At 42.2% G+C, this 21203-nt stretch overlaps 1 protein-coding gene across 7 annotated transcripts in view; it reads right to left on the bottom strand.

Moving 5' to 3' along the window:
- PIEZO2 (piezo type mechanosensitive ion channel component 2) overlaps positions 1-21203 on the bottom strand; it is a 365197-nt gene that overhangs the window by 211414 nt on the left and 132580 nt on the right. For all 7 annotated transcript variants that reach the window (XM_084780682.1, XM_084780685.1, XM_084780683.1 and 4 more), the window contains exon 3: positions 8924-9049. In XM_084780682.1, coding sequence (XP_084636808.1) covers positions 8924-9049 — 126 coding nt within the window. The remainder of the gene's footprint in view (positions 1-8923; positions 9050-21203) is intronic.

Below are 21203 nucleotides of genomic sequence, written 5' to 3'. Positions count from 1 at the left end.
TGCCAAAATATTCTCGGATATGTTACTTTCACCTGCAGTGTGGTTGAATTATTGGGGGCTACACTCTTACAGAAAATGACCCTTCATTTCCTAGTAGGCATCATATGCCAGTAGCTCCTTGGCTAGAAGTTAAATTTCATGCCCAGCTCCCCTCTCTGTCCTGGGAGTTGGTCTATCTTGGTCTTGCACAAGTCTTGAGCACACGCTGTTTCCTTGCTACGATCTACCACCTCTGACTATTACACGCTTTCTGTCCCCTCTTCCATAGTAACATATGAGCCTTGAAATGAGGGGGTACGGTATATATGTTCCGTTTAGGGTTGAATATTCTGTGGACTGTTATTCTCTGTATTGGCTAGGTGTGGGTCTTTGTGCTGGTCAGCATCTGCTAGTGGTTAGCATAGATGCCCTTCAAGGAATACACTCTTGACATCAATTTTCAAACACAGTCATTCTGCTCTGTTATCTTCACTCGAGCCACAGCACAGAGAAAGTACAACTTCAAGTGTAGTGACACTTGAGATTCATCATTTTTAAATTTTACTAACGTGACTGTGCATAACTTGGGTCTGAGTTCATTCTAGTATCTTGGAGTCATGCATAATATTGAACAATAAATCTACTTCTGTGATGATATCACAGCGGTTAACATTTAATAAGCACTAACATATAGTCATCCTTAGAGGCCAAGGATATGTCTGAAGACCTGATAAACTCAGCCTTCCTACCCACTGACATGAGGGCAAATGCACTCTAGCGTATAGTCGGGAAACTGAGGTACAGAGAGGAATAGCCCATAGCCATCTACAATTACATTAAACAGCATAAAATTCCATTTGAAAACTCCTCCTATTAAGATGAGACACTCCACTTGAAGCATGCTGTACAAGTTGAACACTACGACTACTACTCCAACACAAATCAAGACACAGACAGACACAGGCCCAAGGATTTACCCTGAGGGCCCTTTCTTCTCCATCAGCTAAACCCCTCAGCGCCCTCTCTTGCCTGGGTGTGGCTTTTGGCACCAGAAACCATACACATTCATTGTTCCAGGAGGAGCAAGTTTAGCAAACAAGAGTTGCAAGCGCTCTTTCAGCCCTACTTCCTTCCTTCCACCCGAGCCGTCTGATGACAAACTTGTCTTCCGCTGGGATTGCATATGCTGCTACCCAGAGTGCCCCGAGAGACCCAGGTGAGTATACGGATGGATGGAAATCAATTTGCCTCAGTCACCAGGGGCTGAAGGAATCATCACTGCTGGCACACCTGCTATTGCAATGTGCTTAGAAGGCACGCACAGGCCCACATACTCCTAGGCAACTGCAGATAAGAGGAAGTTAGACCACTGTGCTGACCCTTGTATAGATGGCCGGAGAAAGAGCTACAATTTTGTTGCATGTTGGTATTTTTTTTTAATACTGTTTTACTGCAGGTGGGGGAGGAACAACCTCTAAGGAAAAGAAAGGGGCTTGTCTATGGCGTCTGAGTCAAGGAAGGAATGAACCAGGGGAAGAGGAGGCAAGAAGGACAGGATACAAGAGCAAGGTCTGCCAGGGTACCAGTTCCCCAAGTGTTCCAGCAACTCTCCTAATGATAGCAGGCAGAAGAAAATTATGCCAAAGCATACTTTAAAAAAAAACCCATTATACACAACTTTTCCTGTATTTTACCTTCCAGTTCACACATATCAACTCTTTCACCCACATTATTCACACATATAAGAACTAAAATTAAAAAAAAACTCCTTTGACAATATAGTTATTTTTGTCAGAACAGACCCATCAGACAGACACAGCCCCAAGGGTCCAGATACAGCTAACGGGACTAGGGATTAGTAAAGCCCATCTGAAGTTTGTAGCTGCATCATTGGATGCCAAGTCAGTGAAAAGACTTGTGAGGGAGCCGCTGCATATAGACAAAGGACTCCTTTGTCCTCTATCCCACAGCCAGTGGGTTGATGGGGTGACAGGTGACATCACTGACCCATCAGCACTACTGTCACAAATAGGTGCTTCATCAGTTGAGTCTCGGTGCTGAACATGTTGTGGGATAAAGGAACATGGGAGGAAAACACTGCTAAGACCTTTCTCAGATGCATGCCAATAGGCTAAGTAGCATGTCCTCTTTGAATGGGGAAAATAGACCTTAATGATCTGAGATTATTAGCGGACATTAGGGGACATTATTAGGGGACCATTAGGGGACAGCAGACCCAACTGTGAATACTGCCATTAAAAGACTCATACATGTACAAGAGAGGGCTGTGGAGTGAACTCCGGTCACTTAAGTCCTTAGAGACTAGAAATATCCAAAGTGTAGCTGGAGGCTTGACAGGAAGAAGCTATCCTAAACACCAGGGAAGTAGGGAGCTCCAAAAAAGAGGGGGAGGAGAGTAGAGGCCCCAACAGGTCAGTTCTCAAGATTACAACTCAAGAGCAGAACCAGTGGTGAGCACTTGCCCACGATGTGTGAAGAGTCAAGCCTCGGCACAGGGCTGGGGAGTGGGTGCTGGGCTGGGTGTATAGCTAAGATGCCTGAATGAGGGAGGAGGTGATCGGTCTGGGTGTGCAACTGAGCTTTGTTATGTGTGGGGAGTGTGTAGGTGCAAGGGCAGGGCATGCAGTTCAGATGTCCAATGGTTTCCCACAGCTCTCCTGTCCCCACAAAGCCGATTTCTTCATTATTACAGTCCCTGCCTCAGTGATTCCTGCACACTCAGCTCTGTATTTATATAAGAAAAAGACATCCCTGGAGATGGAAGCAGAATAAACAGCCTTATGGGGCAAGGTTTGGCCTGCTAACTGGACCTGCCATTCTGTGTATGAAACGATTTGACAGCACCGCTGGCTAGGTGGAGCCTGGCATAAAAGCTCCTACTCACTGCCTCAGTCAAAGCATTTGCCTGCAAAGACCACAGCTGTCCAGATGTGCAGCCCTGTTAGTCCTAAAGACCTGGTGAGGCAATGATAGAGAGCCACACAGAACGCCCTCAATGACGTAGAGTGAATCCTCTCTGTAGGGGGAACATAGTCACTGGAACCAGAATGACATGATCTCTAGAGTCCTAGGCTAGCAGTTGCCCTGGAAGTGAGCTTCCGCATGTAGTCATTAGCATCAGAAATTCTCCTGCATAGTTTTGAAACTAGGAAGTGTCTTTCAATTAAAGCATGCTTTTGCCTTTGTAGAGCATGGGAATCCAGACTGGCCTGGCTTGGAAATTTCTCTGACATAACATAGCTACATATCTACCACAGAGTCAGACACAGCACTTCTGTGTAACCGGCAGTGACATAATCAAAGCCAGATTCACATTTATTTAAGTAGCATGGTTCTGACAGAATGAAAATATTTTAGTTACTGGTACAGCACATTTGGGGGTGATTTACAGATGTTGCCCTGTCCTACTGAGTTCTTGCTTAGCGAGAGAAACGTTGTTTGGGGGAAGGGAAGGGGAAAGAGAGAGGAGAGAAGAGAGAGCAGGGGAGAGAGAGGGAGAGAGAGGGAGGGAAGAAGGGAGAGGGAGAGAGGGAGGGAGGGAGGGAAAGAAAGAAAGAGAGAGAGAGAGAGAGAGGGAGAAAGAAAGGGAGACAGAGAAGGAGGGAGGGAGGGAGGGAGAGAATTATGTTTCAGTTCTGCACAATGGCACCTTTAAGAAATTTGCCAACCCGCAAAATAAACATAAAAATAAATGATGGTGGCTTGAAAGAAAACCTCTTCACTGTTTCCAGTTAATATTCACAGGACTCCAGGGGGAGGAGGGCTTTCAAGGGCTCAATATTTATAAATGCTACTGTTGTCCCCCAAGCACGTGTTTTGGATTCCTAAGAGAGGCAGGAGGCTTTTGCCACAATGGGGTGAGGGTTATGAGTTTAACGTAGAGAAAGAAGTCATTAAGAAATCAGAATTAGTATACAAACATGGGCTCTTGGTGGCCTTGGATTTGAACCCCACTGGCTAGAGACATTTTCTTCTCATTTACTAGCATCTTGAAGACAGGGAAAAGTGCTCACCCTGTGCAACACTGATGACCAAGAGAGTGTTTGTCTTTTCACTTAAAAACTTGATGTTACGGTAGCGGCGCTATGGTTCAGTGGCTAAAAGCACTGGTTGCTGTTCTAACGGACCTTGACTCAAGTCCCAGCACCCACATGGTAGCTCTCAACTGTCTTTAACTCCAATTCCAGGGGCATCTAACACCCTCATACAGACATACATGTAGGCTAAACACCAATGCACATAAAATTAATTCATTAATTTCAAAAAGGCCAGACGTGGTGGCATACACATTTAATCCTAGCATTTGGGAATCAGAGGTAGGCAGATTTTTGTGAGTTCATGAGAAGCCTGGTTTACAGACCAAGTTCCAAGACCAGCAGGGCTGTTTCATAGAGCTGTCTTGAAAAAAACCAAGCTGCTGCTGCTGCTGCTGCTGCTACTAGTAGTACTACTACTACTATTATTACTACTAATAATAATACTGATGATGGTGGTGATGATGATGATGATAATGATCATTCAAAAATAATAAAAGTTTGGTGTTTAAATCTACATTTATACCTACATATAAATAACAGGCTTTGTGTTTTCAGCCCTGACGGTGAAATCATTGCTCCATCTGCTAGACAAACAACCACCTCGGAACGGGAAGCCAACTCTGAATGAAAAGCCAGTGTCCCTATTTTCCAGCCTCACTGCATTTTTAGGAGTTCCTGTAATTTGCCCATGAAACATTCTCTAGGCTTTCACCTCATCCGTGCTGACCCTGGACACTAAACGAGCTGCGAAGCTCTGAAGTCTGTGCGCCTCTTTCATCCCCTTTCAGGAATGTATTAATATTAACGTTACTCAGGAAACTGAACCGGCACAAGCCTACAGCAGCCGATGAGCCAGCCCTGGTCCAGGAAGCTGCAAGGTTTTTCAGAAGAAATTTATGACGTCTATAAATTCACCTTCAAGGTGCCCGTGGCTGGAAGGAAATCATTTGAGTTTTGAAACCTTGGGTGTTTTTTTTTAACCAATTCCTTTCTATTGGTTACTTCATCAAAAACACTGGAACTTCAAAATGGAACCTTGACTTTGATCCAAATAAACTTTGAGCTGGAATTTAGTTTCATGAGACTAAAGCTTGCGAATAAGACTTCCATTGGTTGCTTCCATCCAGGAACATGAAGGCCAGGGATTGGGGTGGGGGTGGGGGAAACTCATTAGACTCCAGGAGCAGGTTACACTGCACTGCAATTTACATGCTAATAACAGACGCCTTTAATGAGGTCATAGCCAAATATGTAGGAAGTGATGTAGGAGGTGGCTCTAACCCACAAGAAAGGTGAGGGGAAAGAGAGCAGCACTGACCACAACAGGGAGGTTTGTCTTTTCTCCTAAACCCAGGGAAATAGGGGCACGGATAGATGCCATTACATTACAGTCCCACCCAAAGCATTCCTGCCTACGAGAGAACATACTCAGAGTAAACACATTTATAAACTCAAAGAGATAGTCACACGTTGTCATTTCACGTCTCACTTTGTACCTCTGTAGAACTGTGGGAAAGCTTCAATGAAGGCAAATACAGAAAAGCCCATACGGAGTCCAAAAAGGCAGTGTGTTTCATCAGCTGTTGCATCTGATGGGCCTTCTGCGTCTCTCAGCAACATGACAGTGTTTGCAAAAGGACACTGGGGGTACCTCTCCATGCGTGTGGGAAGTCCTTAGAGATGAAGACTCTTTTAAACTAGTATTATTAATACTTGCCGCAAGTTTTGAATATGCTAAAAAACCTCTTGGTGTTCTCTTTATGTTGGGTAGATTTTATGGTGTTTGCCTTACTGACTAGCTTAAAGAAAAAACAATCCCTATCTTAAGAGATACATTTTATTTTAAAATAAACAAAATTTGTATTTTAAAATCTGATTTTCAAGTAATTTTAAATTGCATTTTAGAGTAAAAATACAATTTGGGCAGGAATTGAATTGCTATTAAAAGAATTTTGAACCTAATAAATCTTTAGTTCTACACATGTTTGAAGTTGTACAGGGGAGGCTAATGAATAATTCATGACTGTAAAAATCCATCACAGAGTCCCACACTGTACTTAAGTTAGCGTCCTTTGATGCATGAAGAATTCTGATCTTTTTATTTCACAGGGAAGGCATGTTTACTTCCTAACCCTTATACTTGTGCTCATGAAAGTTCAGGAAATTTCAAAGCCACAAATGGGCTTCTCAAAGAAAAACTGACAGGTCAAACTGTTATTATAGTCTACTTCAAATATCTCAGGGTGTCTTTAGTTTTAACTGAAAACACATGGATTGGATTCCATCTATTTAAAATGCTTATTTTTTTCAAGAGACAAATACAAGGCCATCCTACCAAAAGCAATCTACAGATTCAATGCAATCCCTATCAAAATACCTACACAATTTTTTAAAGACATTGAAAGTTCAATTCTGAACTTCATATGGAAAAACAAAAAACCCAGAATAGCTAAAACAATCTTGTACAATAAAAGGTGCTCTGGAGGAGTCTCCATACCTGATCTCAAACTGTACTATAAAGCAATAGTAATTAAAACAGCATGGTACTGGCACAGCAACAGGCTGGTTGATCAGTGGAATCGAATCGAAGACCCAGATATGAATCCACACACATATGGTCATTTGATTTTTGACAAAGAAGCTAAATCCATTCGATGGAAAAGGGATAGCATCTTCAACAAATGGTGCTGGTCTAACTGGATGTCTATGTGTAAAAAAATGCAACTGGACCCATATTTGTCACCTTGTACAAAACTCAAATCCAAGTGGATTAAAGACCTCAACATAAAACCAGAGACACTAAGTCACTTAGAAGAAAAAATGGGAAAGAGCTTGGAACATATTGGCACAGGAGACAACTTCCTGAACAGAACACCAACAGCCCAGACATTAATGTCAACAATTAATAAATGGGACCTCATGAGGCTGAGAAGCTTCTGTAAGGCAGGAGACACTGTAAAGAGAACAAAGCGACAGTCTACAGACTGGGAAAAGATCTTCACCAACCCTAAGTCTGACAAAGGTCTAATATCCAAAATATATAAGGAACTCAAGAAATTAAATACCACCAAACCAAATAACCCAATCGAGAAATGGGGCATGGAACTAAACAGAGAATTCTCAACAGAGGAATATCAAATGGCTGAGAAACACTTAAAGAAATGCTCAACCTCCTTAGTCATCAGGGAAATGCAAATCAAAACAACTCTGAGATTCCATCTTACACCCATCAGAATGGCTAAGATCAAAAATTCAAGCGACACCACATGCTGGCGAGGATGTGGGGAGAGAGGAACACTCCTTCATTGCTGGTGGGAATGCAAACTAGTACAACCACTTTGGAAATCTATCTGGTGCTATCTCAGAAAAATGGGAATAGGGCTTCCTCAAGACCCAGCTATTCCACTCCTTGGAATATATCCAGAAGATGCTCCAGCACACAACAAGAAAATTTGCTCAACCATGTTCATAGCAGCCTTATTCATAATAGCCAGAACATGGAAACAGCCGAAATGTCCCTCAATAGAAGAATGGATAAAGAAACTGTGGTACATATACACTATGGAATACTATTCAGCTATTAAAAACAAGGACTTCCCGAAATTTGTGGATAAATGGATTGAGCTAGAAATGATCATAATGAGTGAGTTAACCCAGAAGCAGAAAGACTCAAATGGTATATACTCACTTATATCTGCATATTAGCCCAAGGGGCATGTCCCACGAAAGCCTTCACTTACCAGGAAACTGAGACAGAGGAGAGGACATTCTAGTGGGATTCTAGATGAGAGAATCATGGGGGAAAGGCAAAGTAGAAGGACCCAGAGGGTCCTAGAAGCCTACAAGTAGAACATTATGATAGGCAGATTTGGGCATAGGGGTCCCGATCAAACTAAGGCACCAGCCAAGGACAATACAGGCGGTAAACCTTAAACCCCTACCCAGATCTAGCCAATGGACGGAACACTCTCCACAGTAGAGTGGAGAGTGGGATATTACTTTCTCACATACTCTGGTGCCTCACCTTTGACCATGTCCCCTGGAGGGGGAGACCTGATGGCACTCAGAGGAAGGACAGCAGGTTACCAAGAAGAGACTTGATACCCTATGAACATATAGAGGGGGAGGTAATCCCCCTCAGGAACAGTCATAGGGGTGGGGAGTAAGGGGAAAATGGGAGGGAGGGAAGAACGGGAGGATACAAGGGAAGGGATAACCATTGAGATGTAACAAGAATAAATTAATAAAAAAAAAGAATCAGAAAAAAAAATAAAATAAAAATAAAAAAAAATAAAAAAAAAAAAAAAAAAACAAATACAAACTCTACTGGAACTGAAGTAGGGTTTACTTTGGGAAGATAATAGCTAAGCAGAGAGTAAGTATATTAACTTTCTCAGATCTTAAGTTCACACTCTGAGTAAGACATTTGCCTCCTGAGAAATAGCAACTGAAAATCTCCCAGTTTGAAAATAAGTGGTATGTATCATGCCATTTCCCATAGACATAACAAATGCTACCTTGTGCTTGTCACAATCCGTGCAAGGGATCTATGCAAATCCTGATTTTTAGATTAAGATGAATGGTTACATTTTACAATCATATAGGATCCCAGTATCTAATATAAGTTGGAGATCCATGGTTTGATTCACAACCTCATTTTCCTTGGCAAATCCTGCATAGAGACTCTCCCTCTCTCTCTCTCTCTCTCTCTCTCTCTCTCTCTCTCTCTCTCTCTCTCTCTCTCTCTCTCACACACACACACACACACACCATATTATTCTAAATTAGATTGTTAAATGACCAAAATCACAACGAATTCACAGTGTGTGATGACAGGCAACTTCATTGCACACACATGTGAGGGGAAGCAGAAGGCTGGTACTCACAGTTGTATGCGGGTGCGATGCGGTGCTGAGCTTCCAGGCTGGCCAGTGTGATGTGGAAAATGATGTGCAGGAGTAGGAAGGAGAGGCTGGTGATGCACAGGGACTGTAGCAACCGCCCTGTATGTCCTGGGAAAAAAAGCACCAAAATGTCAGAGAGTGCTCACATGCCACCCATAAGGAAGCATCTAGACCAGCTCAGAAGTGAGCAAGATGTAATTCTTATCTTAATTATAAACCTACAGACCAAGGACATCTTAGCTCCCTTGCAATATTATATAACTGGCAGTATACATTAAAGTTCACTATAAAGAAATCTTGCTTTCCTGCTTATTGTAGGGCATATTACCATGGTTTAGAAACAAGAGCTGAATCAGAAAACTATGAAAAAACACTGCCGTTCGTAGAAGGGACCTCTGACCATCTCCTTAAAAAACGTTTAAGAAAGCAAAAATAAGAAAAAAGTAGCCTAAGACATTTTACAAAGTTAGAATAACTTCAAAATTAAGTAAGGATAAAGAAAAAAGCATAAATCAGTTTCACTGTGAGGATAGACATAAACTATAAAAAATATTAGCCATTGAAATAGAGTAAAATATACCTTGTCATGTTTACTGAACAAGAACAAATGTGTTCAACAGGAAAAATCCATGTGAAATTTGCATACTAATGGACTCATACCAGATATTTTTTTTTGATGCTACAAAATATATTTTGTAAGATTCAAAAGCACCAAAGAAATAGCTAAGGAAGGTAAGAATGAAAGGAACCATTTTTAAATGTTGAACAATCTTGACTAGGTAAGCACCCTGTTCATGCTGGGCTTTTAGACATCAGCCCATGGATGTCAGAGAACAAGGGAGGAATCTAAATGCCACCACCCAGGGCCTGGCAGTGTCATAAACAAGAAAACGACAGGCATTACACACTGATATGTTTAAGGGGATTACTGCAGATGGTGAGGAGTATCCACACAGAATGCCAAGCTGAGCCTACAGACCAGCTGTGAGAACAAATATGAGAATTCAGTAAGGGACTCAGACACAGATCATCTTGCACACACACACACACACACACACACACACACACACACTATCAGCAATTGCAAGGTACAAAATCAGATACAAGTTAGCAGTCAAAGCTGCTTTGTAATGACTTTGTGAACATACCAACTTGGCCCAGTCAGGTTACATAGTCATTTGATTCAACACTTTAGGTACTGATGAGAGTTTACAAAGTCAAAGGTGATAGTAAGCCAAGGCCAGCACAGAGGACTGTCCTTTCTCACTTGGAAAGCCCTACCTCAGCTAGTCAGGCTGAGTGACAGGAGACATGGACAGAAACTTTTCCTGAGGAGAGGTGCTTCAGACTGAAGACCCATGAACTCAGGCTGCTCATCACCTATCTTTGATGACCTAGACTGAGGATTGAGAACTTTCTAAGCCAGTTCCTTGAAACATGTGAGTCTCGTGATTCATAGCCGTCCTATGATGTTACTACTTTTTTGATTGAACTCTGGCTAATAAAAGGTATTTAAGAATTAACCTAACAACGAATATATAAAGTTTTTGTGAGAGTTTAAAAATGATATGAATGAATCAAGAGATAAGTTACAGTCACAAATGGGATAGTGTATGATAAAGATACAAATTTGCCTTAAATTTGGTCTATAAATTTTAAAAAGTTTAAATAAAATACCAGAAGAAACCTAAACTTTCCAAAACCACACACACATATATATACAAATATATGTGTGTATTTTCAACATATATACATTCATATATATGTGTGTGTGAAAGGATGTTTTGAGTTTTTAATAAACATTTAAATATATATTTAAGAGTAAAATTGTGTCACCTGCAACATGAGTGTAGTGTCTCTCTGATAGTTAACAAAGCTTGGTGCCAGGAAAGAATAGATTATACTTTCTCCCCCTGGAAAATTTGAGAAAGTTGTAAGTGCCCAGTTTCCTCAGCCCTTCAGCATTCTAGCCTGGACAGCTAACTCCTGTCTCACCTCATCAAGAAACACTGAAGGAACAAGGCAATGGAAACCAACCAGAAACAGGTAAGAACAGGGAGAAAGGGTAGAGTGCCCTTCAGCACCTGTGCCAGTCCCAGGCCCTAATAATGAGTCTATAGACTCTACTAAATGGTCCCTGCAATGATTCTCTTCCAAGTATGCCCACAACCAATGATGCCTCCCCCAGCTGCCCATGCTCCCTTCTGTGGCCAGTTCCTTGTACCTCCTTGTGCGTAGCCTGCACCAGCTCCTATAGAAAGCACACAGACCTTGGCAGCAGATGCACATCTCAGCAACTAGTGTCTACTGGTTAGCGATAAGGTAAGAAAGTGTGGGTATGCAGGGGCTCTGCACTATGAAAATACATGACAGACTCTTAGCTCCAAACTTGGCTGAGGGACAAAGACAGCACAAGTATCTAGAGAAGGAACAAGTGGAGCAAGCAAGTCCTCCCACAGCTAAAAGACTTGGGCTGTAGAACCAACTCACCTTCTGGTTTGGTTTTGATTTGTGTTTTTTCATCTTGTTCTGTTTTCCTTTAAGCCTTTCAATGACACCAGGGGGAGGTGACCACTTCCTGAAGTGTTAAAGTAACAAACTCCAAAGCCACAAATAATCAGGGTGGGGAAAAAAAGGAAAAAAAACCTCCAGTGGCAGATACCAATGAAATGAAGATTGAAAAATTTTAACAAAGAATATGAAAATACCAAGTAGAAAGTCAATGAGCTATAAGAAAACAGAGAATGACAATGAAGTGAGGTCAGCTAGCTCTCTACACCTTATGCTTGTGGGCTCAGATGTGAGTGCTCAGCTACTGATCCAGCCCCATGCCTGCCTGCTGCCATGTTCCCCGCCATGATGGTCATGACTTGTGTCCCCTTCTGGAATCATGTGCCCCCTTCTGGAACCATGTGCCCCCTTCTGGAGCCATGTGTCCCCTTCTGGAACCATGTGTCCCCTTCTGGAACCATGTGCCCCCTTCTGGAACCATGTGCCCCCTTCTGGAGCCATGTGTCCCCTTCTGGAACCATGTGTCCCTTCCAGAACCATGTGTCCCCTTCTGGAACCATGTGTCACCTTCTGGAACCAGGTGTCCCCTTCTGGAACCATGTGTCCCTTCCAGAACCATGTGTCCCCTTCTGGAACCATGTGTCCCCTTCTAGAACCAGGTGTCCCCTTCTGAAACCATGTGTCCCCTTCTGGAACCATGTGCCCACCTCTGGAACCATGTTTCCCCTTCTGGAACCATTTGCCCACTTCTGGAGCCATATGTCCCCTTCTGGAACCATGTGCCCACCTCTGGAACCATGTGCCCCAAATTTAAAAAAAAATTATTAGTTGCCTTAGGTCATGGTATTTTGTTTTCCAAATTGTCCAAAATAGAAAACAAGGAGAACTACTGGAAAGCAGAAAGAGAAAAAAATAGCTTTTAGTCAAAGTGCTACAGTCAAAGTGCTGACAGAAAACTATGGACCAAGAACATCACACTCGGAAAAGCTGAGAGTAGAACGTTAAGGAAAGATGGAGAGCTCTCCAGATAGCCAAACGTTCATGGACTGTATAGACCTGCCCTTTGTGAAATGTTCAAGTTGTATCTTTCGAAGAAATGAAAAAAAAAATGCTGGCCAACATTCCTTGAACACATGGGAAAACATAAATCTCACAGGCATAAACATGTCTATTGTCAAATTGAGAATACTTGCATTGCGGTCGAAGTGGTTTGTAAGTCAAATTTAATTCCCATTAATATAAAATGTTAAGGTAAAAAAGCCGGGCGTGGTGGTGCATGCCTTTAATCCCAGCACTCGGGAGGCAGAGGTGGGTGGATTGCTGTGAGTTCGAGGCCATCCTGGTCTACAAAGTGAATCCAGGACGGCCAAGGCTAACACAGAGAGACCCTGTCTCGAAAAACCAAAATAAATAAATAAATAAATAAAATAAAATAAAGTAAAATGTTAAGGTAGAAAATATTAAAAGTAAGTATAAGTGCAATAATTAAAGTACATCAATTTATAAAGATATAAATCATGACAATAATATGGGATGGAATAGAAAGTCACAGTATAGCCTTTCTATGTGCTTGAGTTAAAGTTGTGATTAATATACAGCCAATTACTATAACTATAAGATGCTTTATGTAAGGTTCATGGTAGTCACAAAGCAAAAACTGAGGGCTGGAGAGATGACTCAGTTGTTAAGAGCATTGGCTGCTCTTCCAGAGGACCCAGGTTCTTCTCTTTCAGTGGGCCCCGGTTCATTTCTAGCACTCACATGATGGTTCACAACCACCTGTAACTGCAGGTCTAGTGAATCTGATGCTCTCCCCAGACACCAGGCATACGTGTGTCATATGCAAGCAAAACATGCAGACACATGAAATAAAACAAAGAGATCCAATAGAAATAGACCAAAACAGTAAAACCCAATAGAAGATATAATCAAGTGTCAAAGTTCACTTAAAACACGGAGATGTCACAAGCTGAATATTTCTTACATCCACAGTCAACAAGCACATACTGAAGGAAGAAACCAATCTTAGCCCAACAGGTTGTATTAATCCTTGTGCGTCTTCTCGCCTGCATCCTTCTCCTATGTGGCCTTGTCTGAGAAGGATGGCACTCTGCTCTAGGAACCTGGGCACAGGAGCCAATCCTCAGATAAATCAGGGAGCTGCCATTAAAAGTGACACTTTAAGGTCCAAAGCATCATAAATTAAGTCAACCAAAGACAGGTTTTTGTTTTCCATTCTAAAATGCTTCAGTTTTATGTTTTCTAACTCTTGGACCGATATAGTGTGGGAATGCGATTAGCCACAGAAGGAAATACTCAGCTAGATGAAACTGAATTTGATTACCCCAGAGATAATCAAAAGCTTAAAATCTATAGAAGCAGACGTCAGGGGGGAATAGCCTTTGTCTTTATTATCAGATCCACTGTCATTGTGACCCCCCCTTTTTTTTTTAATGTAGAGAAGGACCAAACCAGCAAATGTCTCTTCTTATATATGTTATTAATTGAGGTAAAATTCTCACAACAGATTCAGTGGTATTCAGTACACCCACAATGTTGTGCAAATAGCCTTTCCACTGACTTCACCTTCCGCACCAATCAGACATATATTTCCCACTGCCCCTCCCCCACCTGGCCTTCCTGCATCAGCCCTGTGACTCTGTAGATGCTCCCAGTGGATAGCATCATCTACACGTGGCCTTTTGTGACTAGCTTCTGTTTGGTGGGATGTTTGAAGGTTTGTCCACATGGTAGCACGATCAGTTCTTGGCTCTTTATCAATAAACGAAGAGTGTACCAGTCCATTCTCCTGCCTTCGTGCACTCGGGCCTTTACTTGCTAATGACTAGTGCTATAATGAATATGCACATACAGCGACTTGGGTATCTGCTTAAATATATTTTATGTCAATGCCTAGAAAAGGAATTATTGGATCATATGATGATTATATGTAAATGTTTGAGGAATCAGCAAAATTTCCTAGCAAATGTTCACTCCACATTCTTACCAGGCATTTATAAGAGTCCAACTTCTTCCTGTCTCTGTCAGCACTTGTTGGTTTCTTCTCTAGATTTTACTTTTAATATTGCTATCTTATTGATATCACACAGTGTTTCATTGCAGCTTTGATTTGCATTTCCCTAATGCCTAACGAGATTTAGTGTATGTTTGAGTGTTCCTTGAGTACTTCCGTATTTTCTATGAAGAACAAAATTTTGTATTACTGGTCTGTGCTTTGGCATCCTGGGCCATAGCTGATATGTGCAGACTTGCCACATCATAAGCTTGAACTCCCCAAAGAGTAAGGCAAGGTAAACCTTCTGTCTTTATAAGTCGGTCATTGCAGGCATTTGTCATATTGATAGAAAGGTGACTAACAAGCTGTTCATAGAGCATCTTTGCCAAGGCCTCTCTCCTAGGCTGTGCCTGATACTTCATGCAGTGAGCATCCTGAGCAGACACACCTCTGGTGTCTGTGCGTGCCTCTAAAGCTCCTTCTATTATAAGGACACCAGTAAGGATGCATCAGGGACCCAGTCTAACTACCTAGGTTTACTTTATGTTAAACTCAAGAGTGCGGGCCTTTCCCCTAAGAAAGTCACATGTAGTAGAAATAAGACTTGAAAATATAAAATTTGGAAGAATATGATTCAGCTCCCAGTAGTAGAAATCTTCACTTATTTCTGGTGTTCAGAGGAAAAATGTTCAGTCTTTTACCACTAAGTGTAATGTTAGTTTTGGGCTTTCATACATGCCCTTAATCCTGATGAGAAATTTCATTTATAGTGCCAAATGCTATCACTGTGTCAGCTGAAATGATAGGTTTTTAAAAATCTAATTTCTTAGTTATGCTAGGCACTCAGCAAATGATAAGAGTGTACTTAAGTTCTAGAATTATGTGATATGTCAATGTATAGTAACAGAAAGAAATGAGGCAGATATTCAATGACAAGCAACAGATGTAATTTCAAGATAATTTCCAAAAGCAACCAAGCCCACAGAGAGATAAACTCAGTGACCCACAGCTGAGATGTCATACTCCATATGTGCACACTGCTTCCCCAACCATCTGGATGCCAAAGAATTAAAAACTCAAAACCAACAAAGAAACTAAGTAGCTAAAAGGAATAGTAGAGTGTTTCTTGAGTTTTAAACAGAATTTTGTTTATTTTTGATACAGTTCCTAAAGTGGAGATTACAAAAAACAAAATCTAGAACTATTGCTGTTTCATAGATCCTAGCCAAGAACTGGGTCTTTTAAAACTACCCTCTGATTGGATTTAAAGCCTACTTCATGAGCTGGAACCCATACCTGACATTGCTAACGTGGCAAAAAACCTGACACTGGATAGGTCATAAGGCCAGGATAGACCCTAATACTACTATTCTGCTAAAGGAACATAACAATAAAATGACTCCTAATGTCATTCTGCCATACCCATAAGTCAGTGTGTCACTCAGCCATCATCAGAGATGCTTGCTCTTAACATAGATGGGAAACAACATAGACTTGCAGCTGAGCAATGCGAGAGAGTGAGAGACTTTGGGGCTTGCAGACCTAAATGGGAAATCGTCACCAAATCTGTCCCCTCAGGGCTAAGGAGCTATGTGGAAGAGTAAGTAGAAGGAAAGTAAGAGCCAGAGATGGTGGATGACTGCCAGGAGACAGTGTCTTCCTGGTAGAACAGGACTGATGCACGTACAAGCTCTCAGAGACTGTGACAGCATGAACAAGGCCTGAGCATGTCAAGCCAGGTGGGATCCCAGCACTGAGGAGGGGAAGAGGACACAGGCTCCCACCGCTAAACACGGAGCTATTTGCAACTGACATCTGCTGACAACGGAATGTCAAGTTTCTTCAATGGAGCCTCACTGGGTATACTAACGACATTCCAGAAGAGACCTCATTCTTGGGAGTGACTGGTCAACCCAAAATGAACTCAACGGTATTTTTGTAGACTTTGTTTAATTTTTCTGTGTTTGGGCAAACATTTTCTTTTTGTCTTATTGCTCTTTTGTTTGTCTATTTTGGTAAATACATCAAAAATCCCTTTTTGTAGGGGAAGAGGCTCTTTTTGTTGTTGTTTTGTTTTAGAAAAACATAGTTTGGTGGGTAGGGATGGCTGAGAGGAATTGAAGGAGAAGAAACAGATTAAAATATACTGTATGACTTCTTTCAGTTAAAAAATAAAGTAACTCTGGAGGCAGAGGAAGATGGATCTCTGTGACCTTAAGGACAGCCTGGACTACAGAGCAAATCTAGGGCAGCCAGGGCTACATGAAGAAACCCCATCTCAAAAAAACAAAAACAAAAACAAAAAAATGTGAAATAAAATAATGAAACAGGCACTCCTCATTTACTACACTCCTGAAAGAAACAGGAGGTATTATTGCCTTAGCCAGCGTTTCCAGTTCTCTGGCTTCCAGGTGACTTGAATGTGGTGAGCACATGTGGAAGACCCAAGCTCTGCTGATGACGTGCCAGCTTCCTGAAACTAACTTCAAAATGTTCCACTTATGAAACAAGCTCAGCCAAAATTCCTGATATTTTTAAAGGGGAGCAGTGGTCCTTACGGCGACATCCTGAGAAAATGAAACCTGCAGTGTTTTCATCGTCATGGGCTTCTAGGTAAGTTAACGAACCCAGTGCAAAATTTGCCTAAAACGGGAGTTTCAAGAATAATCTTCGGTGGCTTTCTCTCAAGGTGCTGGTTTTATGATTCATTTACAGCTTGATCAGAAAAGCTTCATGGAATGACTTTTCAATTATATGCCTCACATTTAGAAAAACATCTTGAGAGACAAGTTATTTACATTTAAAGAACTCCTCACAGCAGGCTGTATAAAGAAACAAATGAAGAAGAGAAAAAACCCAGATTGACACAGAACTGAAGGTTTTCTATAAACTGGGCATGATGTTGAACATGGATACCTACTGTCTGGAAGAAGATACTGTGTGAAACTAACAGTCAAGCTTCTAGGTTAAGCATATGAAGGTGCTCACGTTTCAAATGCTGGCTGCTTCATTAGCACCAAGCTAATAGAAACTGGGAGAGACAACACTTTACTCCATCTGTGACTCAACGGGGCCATCCTTCAGCACATCTCAAAACCTCTTTTGGTGGAAAGAGAGAATTGTAGGGAAGCTGCTGTCAACAGTGCCGAAGTGAGCAGCAGATGGGGCGGCAGCCTCACTTCTCCAGTTCTCCCCATCTTCCTGAGAAGACAGATTTCACACTGTGTGGCTACAAGCCAGCCATGAAATCCCCACCCCACCCAGCTCTCAATCCTCCCTAGCGCCAGTCCTGTATGGACTTTCCATTTTATTTTATTTGTATATATTTGAAGGGAAAATATGAGTTGTTCCTCTCTCCTCTTCTCCTTTTCTGTCTTATTATTTAATAGCTTAAAAATGGACTTTTATTTTATACGTATGAATGTTTTGTCTGCATAAATGTATGTGCACCATGTGTTCATAACCTCTTGTGCTCACAGAGGTTAAAGGAGTTCGTCAGATTCCCTGGCACTGGAGTTCCCCTGGAGTTACATATGTTTTGTGAGGCATCATGTGAGTGCTGGGAACTGAGCCCAGGTCCCCTGCAAGAGCAAGAAATGCCTTTAACCATGGAGTCATCTCTCCAGACCCTTAGTAACTTCTAAAGTGCTAGAATCTCTTCCAAAGTCTTTTGCTCAATGTAAGAGATACAAATAGTGCTTTTGGTGCATTGAGGAGTCATAGTCAAGGGCCATGGGAAGGGGACTGAAAGCTGCAGTGTCTTGTTTCCACACTTCCCCTCCTCTGAACTGATGACTTGCCATTAGGTCTTGATTTTACAACATCCTTCCTCACAAATTGACCCCAGGAGACTCTTCTGGCATCTTATGGTGAATACGGGTGGTGGGATTCTGACACTAGATGAATTGTCCCTGTAGCATTAGCTGCTGTCCTAGGTTGGGTTGCCGGGAAACAGTACTGAGACAGATTTGTGTGTGTGTGTGTGTGTGTGTGTGTGTGTGTGTGTGTGTATGCAGAAGTTCCTGGTACACATCCATACTTCCTGCTTTGGATCTATGGGAAAGCTGGCACCTGTCTGCGTATAATCTAAACTGTCATCCTGAGGTTGCATGAGAAGCTACTATCATCTTTATTCTTTGTGTCATTGTCCCTGGCAGAGATGCCATCACCATCTAACATGGGGGGGGGGGCCAGGGGGGGCGGCAGAATGACCCCTGTAGGACAGTGAGGAAAACAGCACCGAGCCCAGGAGAAGCCAAACATCAAAGCCATAGAAGCTGGTGCACAGCCCTGAGCCGATTCTTGGGGAGTTGGATAGAGAATGGCTCTCAGGGAGGGTTTAGGATTGACACTAAGGGATTGAGCTACTCCATCCTAGCACTGGCCAGAAAACAGATGCTGGCTGACTTGAGATGTGTGTGATGTAGGCAAGGCAGCTTCCTATGGGCAAAGGTAACAGGGGAGAAATTCAGAGGAATGTGACTGGGCCAGGCCCTCCCAGATAGAGGACTACATGTGGGGTTGTGTACGGTAGATGCATGTGGCACATGACAGAACCACTGAGACCTCCTGGTCTAGACACATATCAGATGAGTCTCAGGAGCAAGGGAGCATCCAAAAGATGAGGACTACCTCCAGCACACAGGCACAAGCTTAGCAAAGACTTTGTTACTAACAGGGGACTTTTCATCCCTGTCCCACACACGTAGCCATGATTTTCTGGTACTGACCCATAGGAAAAGTGACAACATCCATTGGTGTATTTAATCCAAATGTCATCCTGAGGCTGAGTGAGCAAGAGTGTGCTATCTTCTTTGTTCGTTGTCTCTTTGGCCCTGACAGAGATGCTACTGCCGTCTGACACTGAGGGGCACAGTTCTCACGCTCCATCATGTATATTGCCTACTTTGAATCCACGCAGACCTTCCCCAGGTGTCAGCTGCTGGAACAGTTGCCCTTCCACAGTTCCCCGTGCTGCCCCATCTGTTACTTTTGGAAAACTGTTTCTCAAAGCATCATGAGCTCCAGGTTCAGGTCCCATGGTGATGCTACTGGGAGACAATGGAACCTTTAAGAAAGTGGACTTTGTAGGAGACCGTTATATTTTCAGAAATATGTTTTTTAAAGATTTATTTATTACTTATACACTATTCTGTGCCTGCATGCCAGAAGAGGGCACTAGATCTCATTACAGATGGTTGTAAGCCACCATGTGGTTGCTGGGAATTGAACTCAGGACCTTTGAAAGAACAGACAGTGCTCTTAACCTCTGAGCCATCTCTCCAGCCCCAAGCCATCTCTCCAGCCCCCAGAAATATGTTAATCATGGGCCCAAAATAGAAAGCACAGAGCTGGGGCTGGAGAAATGGCTCAGTGATTCAGAGCACTGTCTGCTCTTCTAAGGGGTCCTGAGTTCAATTCCCAGCAAACACATGGTGGTTCACAACCACTTATACTGGGATCTGATGTCTTCTTCTGGCTTGTAGGTATAGATGCAGACAGAGCACTGTATATGGAAAATAAACAGCTAAGAGATGAAGCCACCCAATCCTGGACTCCTACCTTCCTACACTGAGTTCTACAACCCCTCCTGAGGCCCCCATAGAGTCATAGATTTGAATGCATGGTCAGCAAAGAGTGGCACCTATTAGAAGATGTTTTGGCTTTGTTGGAGGAAGTATGTCACTGGGGGTGGCCTCTGAGGTCTTAAATGTTCAAGGCAGGCCTAGTGTCTCACTCTCTCCTCTTGCTGCCTGCTCACCCAGATGTAGAGCTCTCAGCTGCTCTCCAGCACCATGTCTGCCTTTGTGCCACCATGTTTCCCACCTGCATGATAAACCTATAAACTGTAAGCCAGCTCCAATTAAATGTTGTCCCTTATGAGAGCTGCTGTGGTCACAAGTGTTTTCTCACAGCAATAACACCCTAAATAAGATACCATCCCCCTTTCATTATATACTATCCAGCTTCTGATATTTTGTCATAGCAACAGAAAATAGTCTAAGACAAATATTGAAGTAAATTTCAGCTGAGTTTATTAAGATTCTCAAAAAAAATCACATTCTAACCTGTGAATAAGACACTTCTTTATAAATAGAAAAGCATGACATTCTATTAAAAGATGAGTCACAGATATAAAAATATTTTTATTTCATTATTTAAGCTGACCACTATACAAACTAAACCCTAGATTAGCTAGATACATCTAGTGAATTTGATGTTACTGAGTTGTTCATCCAAAACACAGAACGTAGCAACAGAGATAAATTTAAAATAATAGTTAAGAGACACTGAGGAGGAAATGAGAAAATTCTATCATGAATTTGAGAATTCCAGAAAAGCTGCAGGAACAATGGAAAAAATGTTGCTTTCTAACTGCTTCCATGATAATTAGCTCATGATATAAATAATTGCTTCACAGTTACTATGTGTTGGGCATCTTATACCCAGACTAAGATGCCTCTAGCATGGAGTAAAACCATGTAGTCTGGGCCCTGAGACCACACTAGCAGAGCCAATGCTAAGTGCACCAGAAAGACAGTTGACATTTAAAAACTCGATGTGACACTGTGGCTTGAGTTGATAAAACAAACCAACAAACCAACAAACCATATATGTTCATGTGTGTGTGCAGACTGAAGGAGCCAAGGGCTGCCACATGGCTGGACATTCTAGACCCTTAGCTCTGAGGGCTGGAAGCATTTCAGGCTTTGGGGGGTTCGCTTTGTTGGTGCT

The sequence above is a fragment of the Acomys minous genome (assembly GCF_964271855.1).
Source record: "Acomys minous genome assembly, chromosome: 4".
In the NCBI taxonomy this organism is placed as follows: domain Eukaryota; kingdom Metazoa; phylum Chordata; class Mammalia; order Rodentia; family Muridae; genus Acomys; species Acomys minous.
This window is presented reverse-complemented; position numbering and strand designations above follow the sequence as displayed.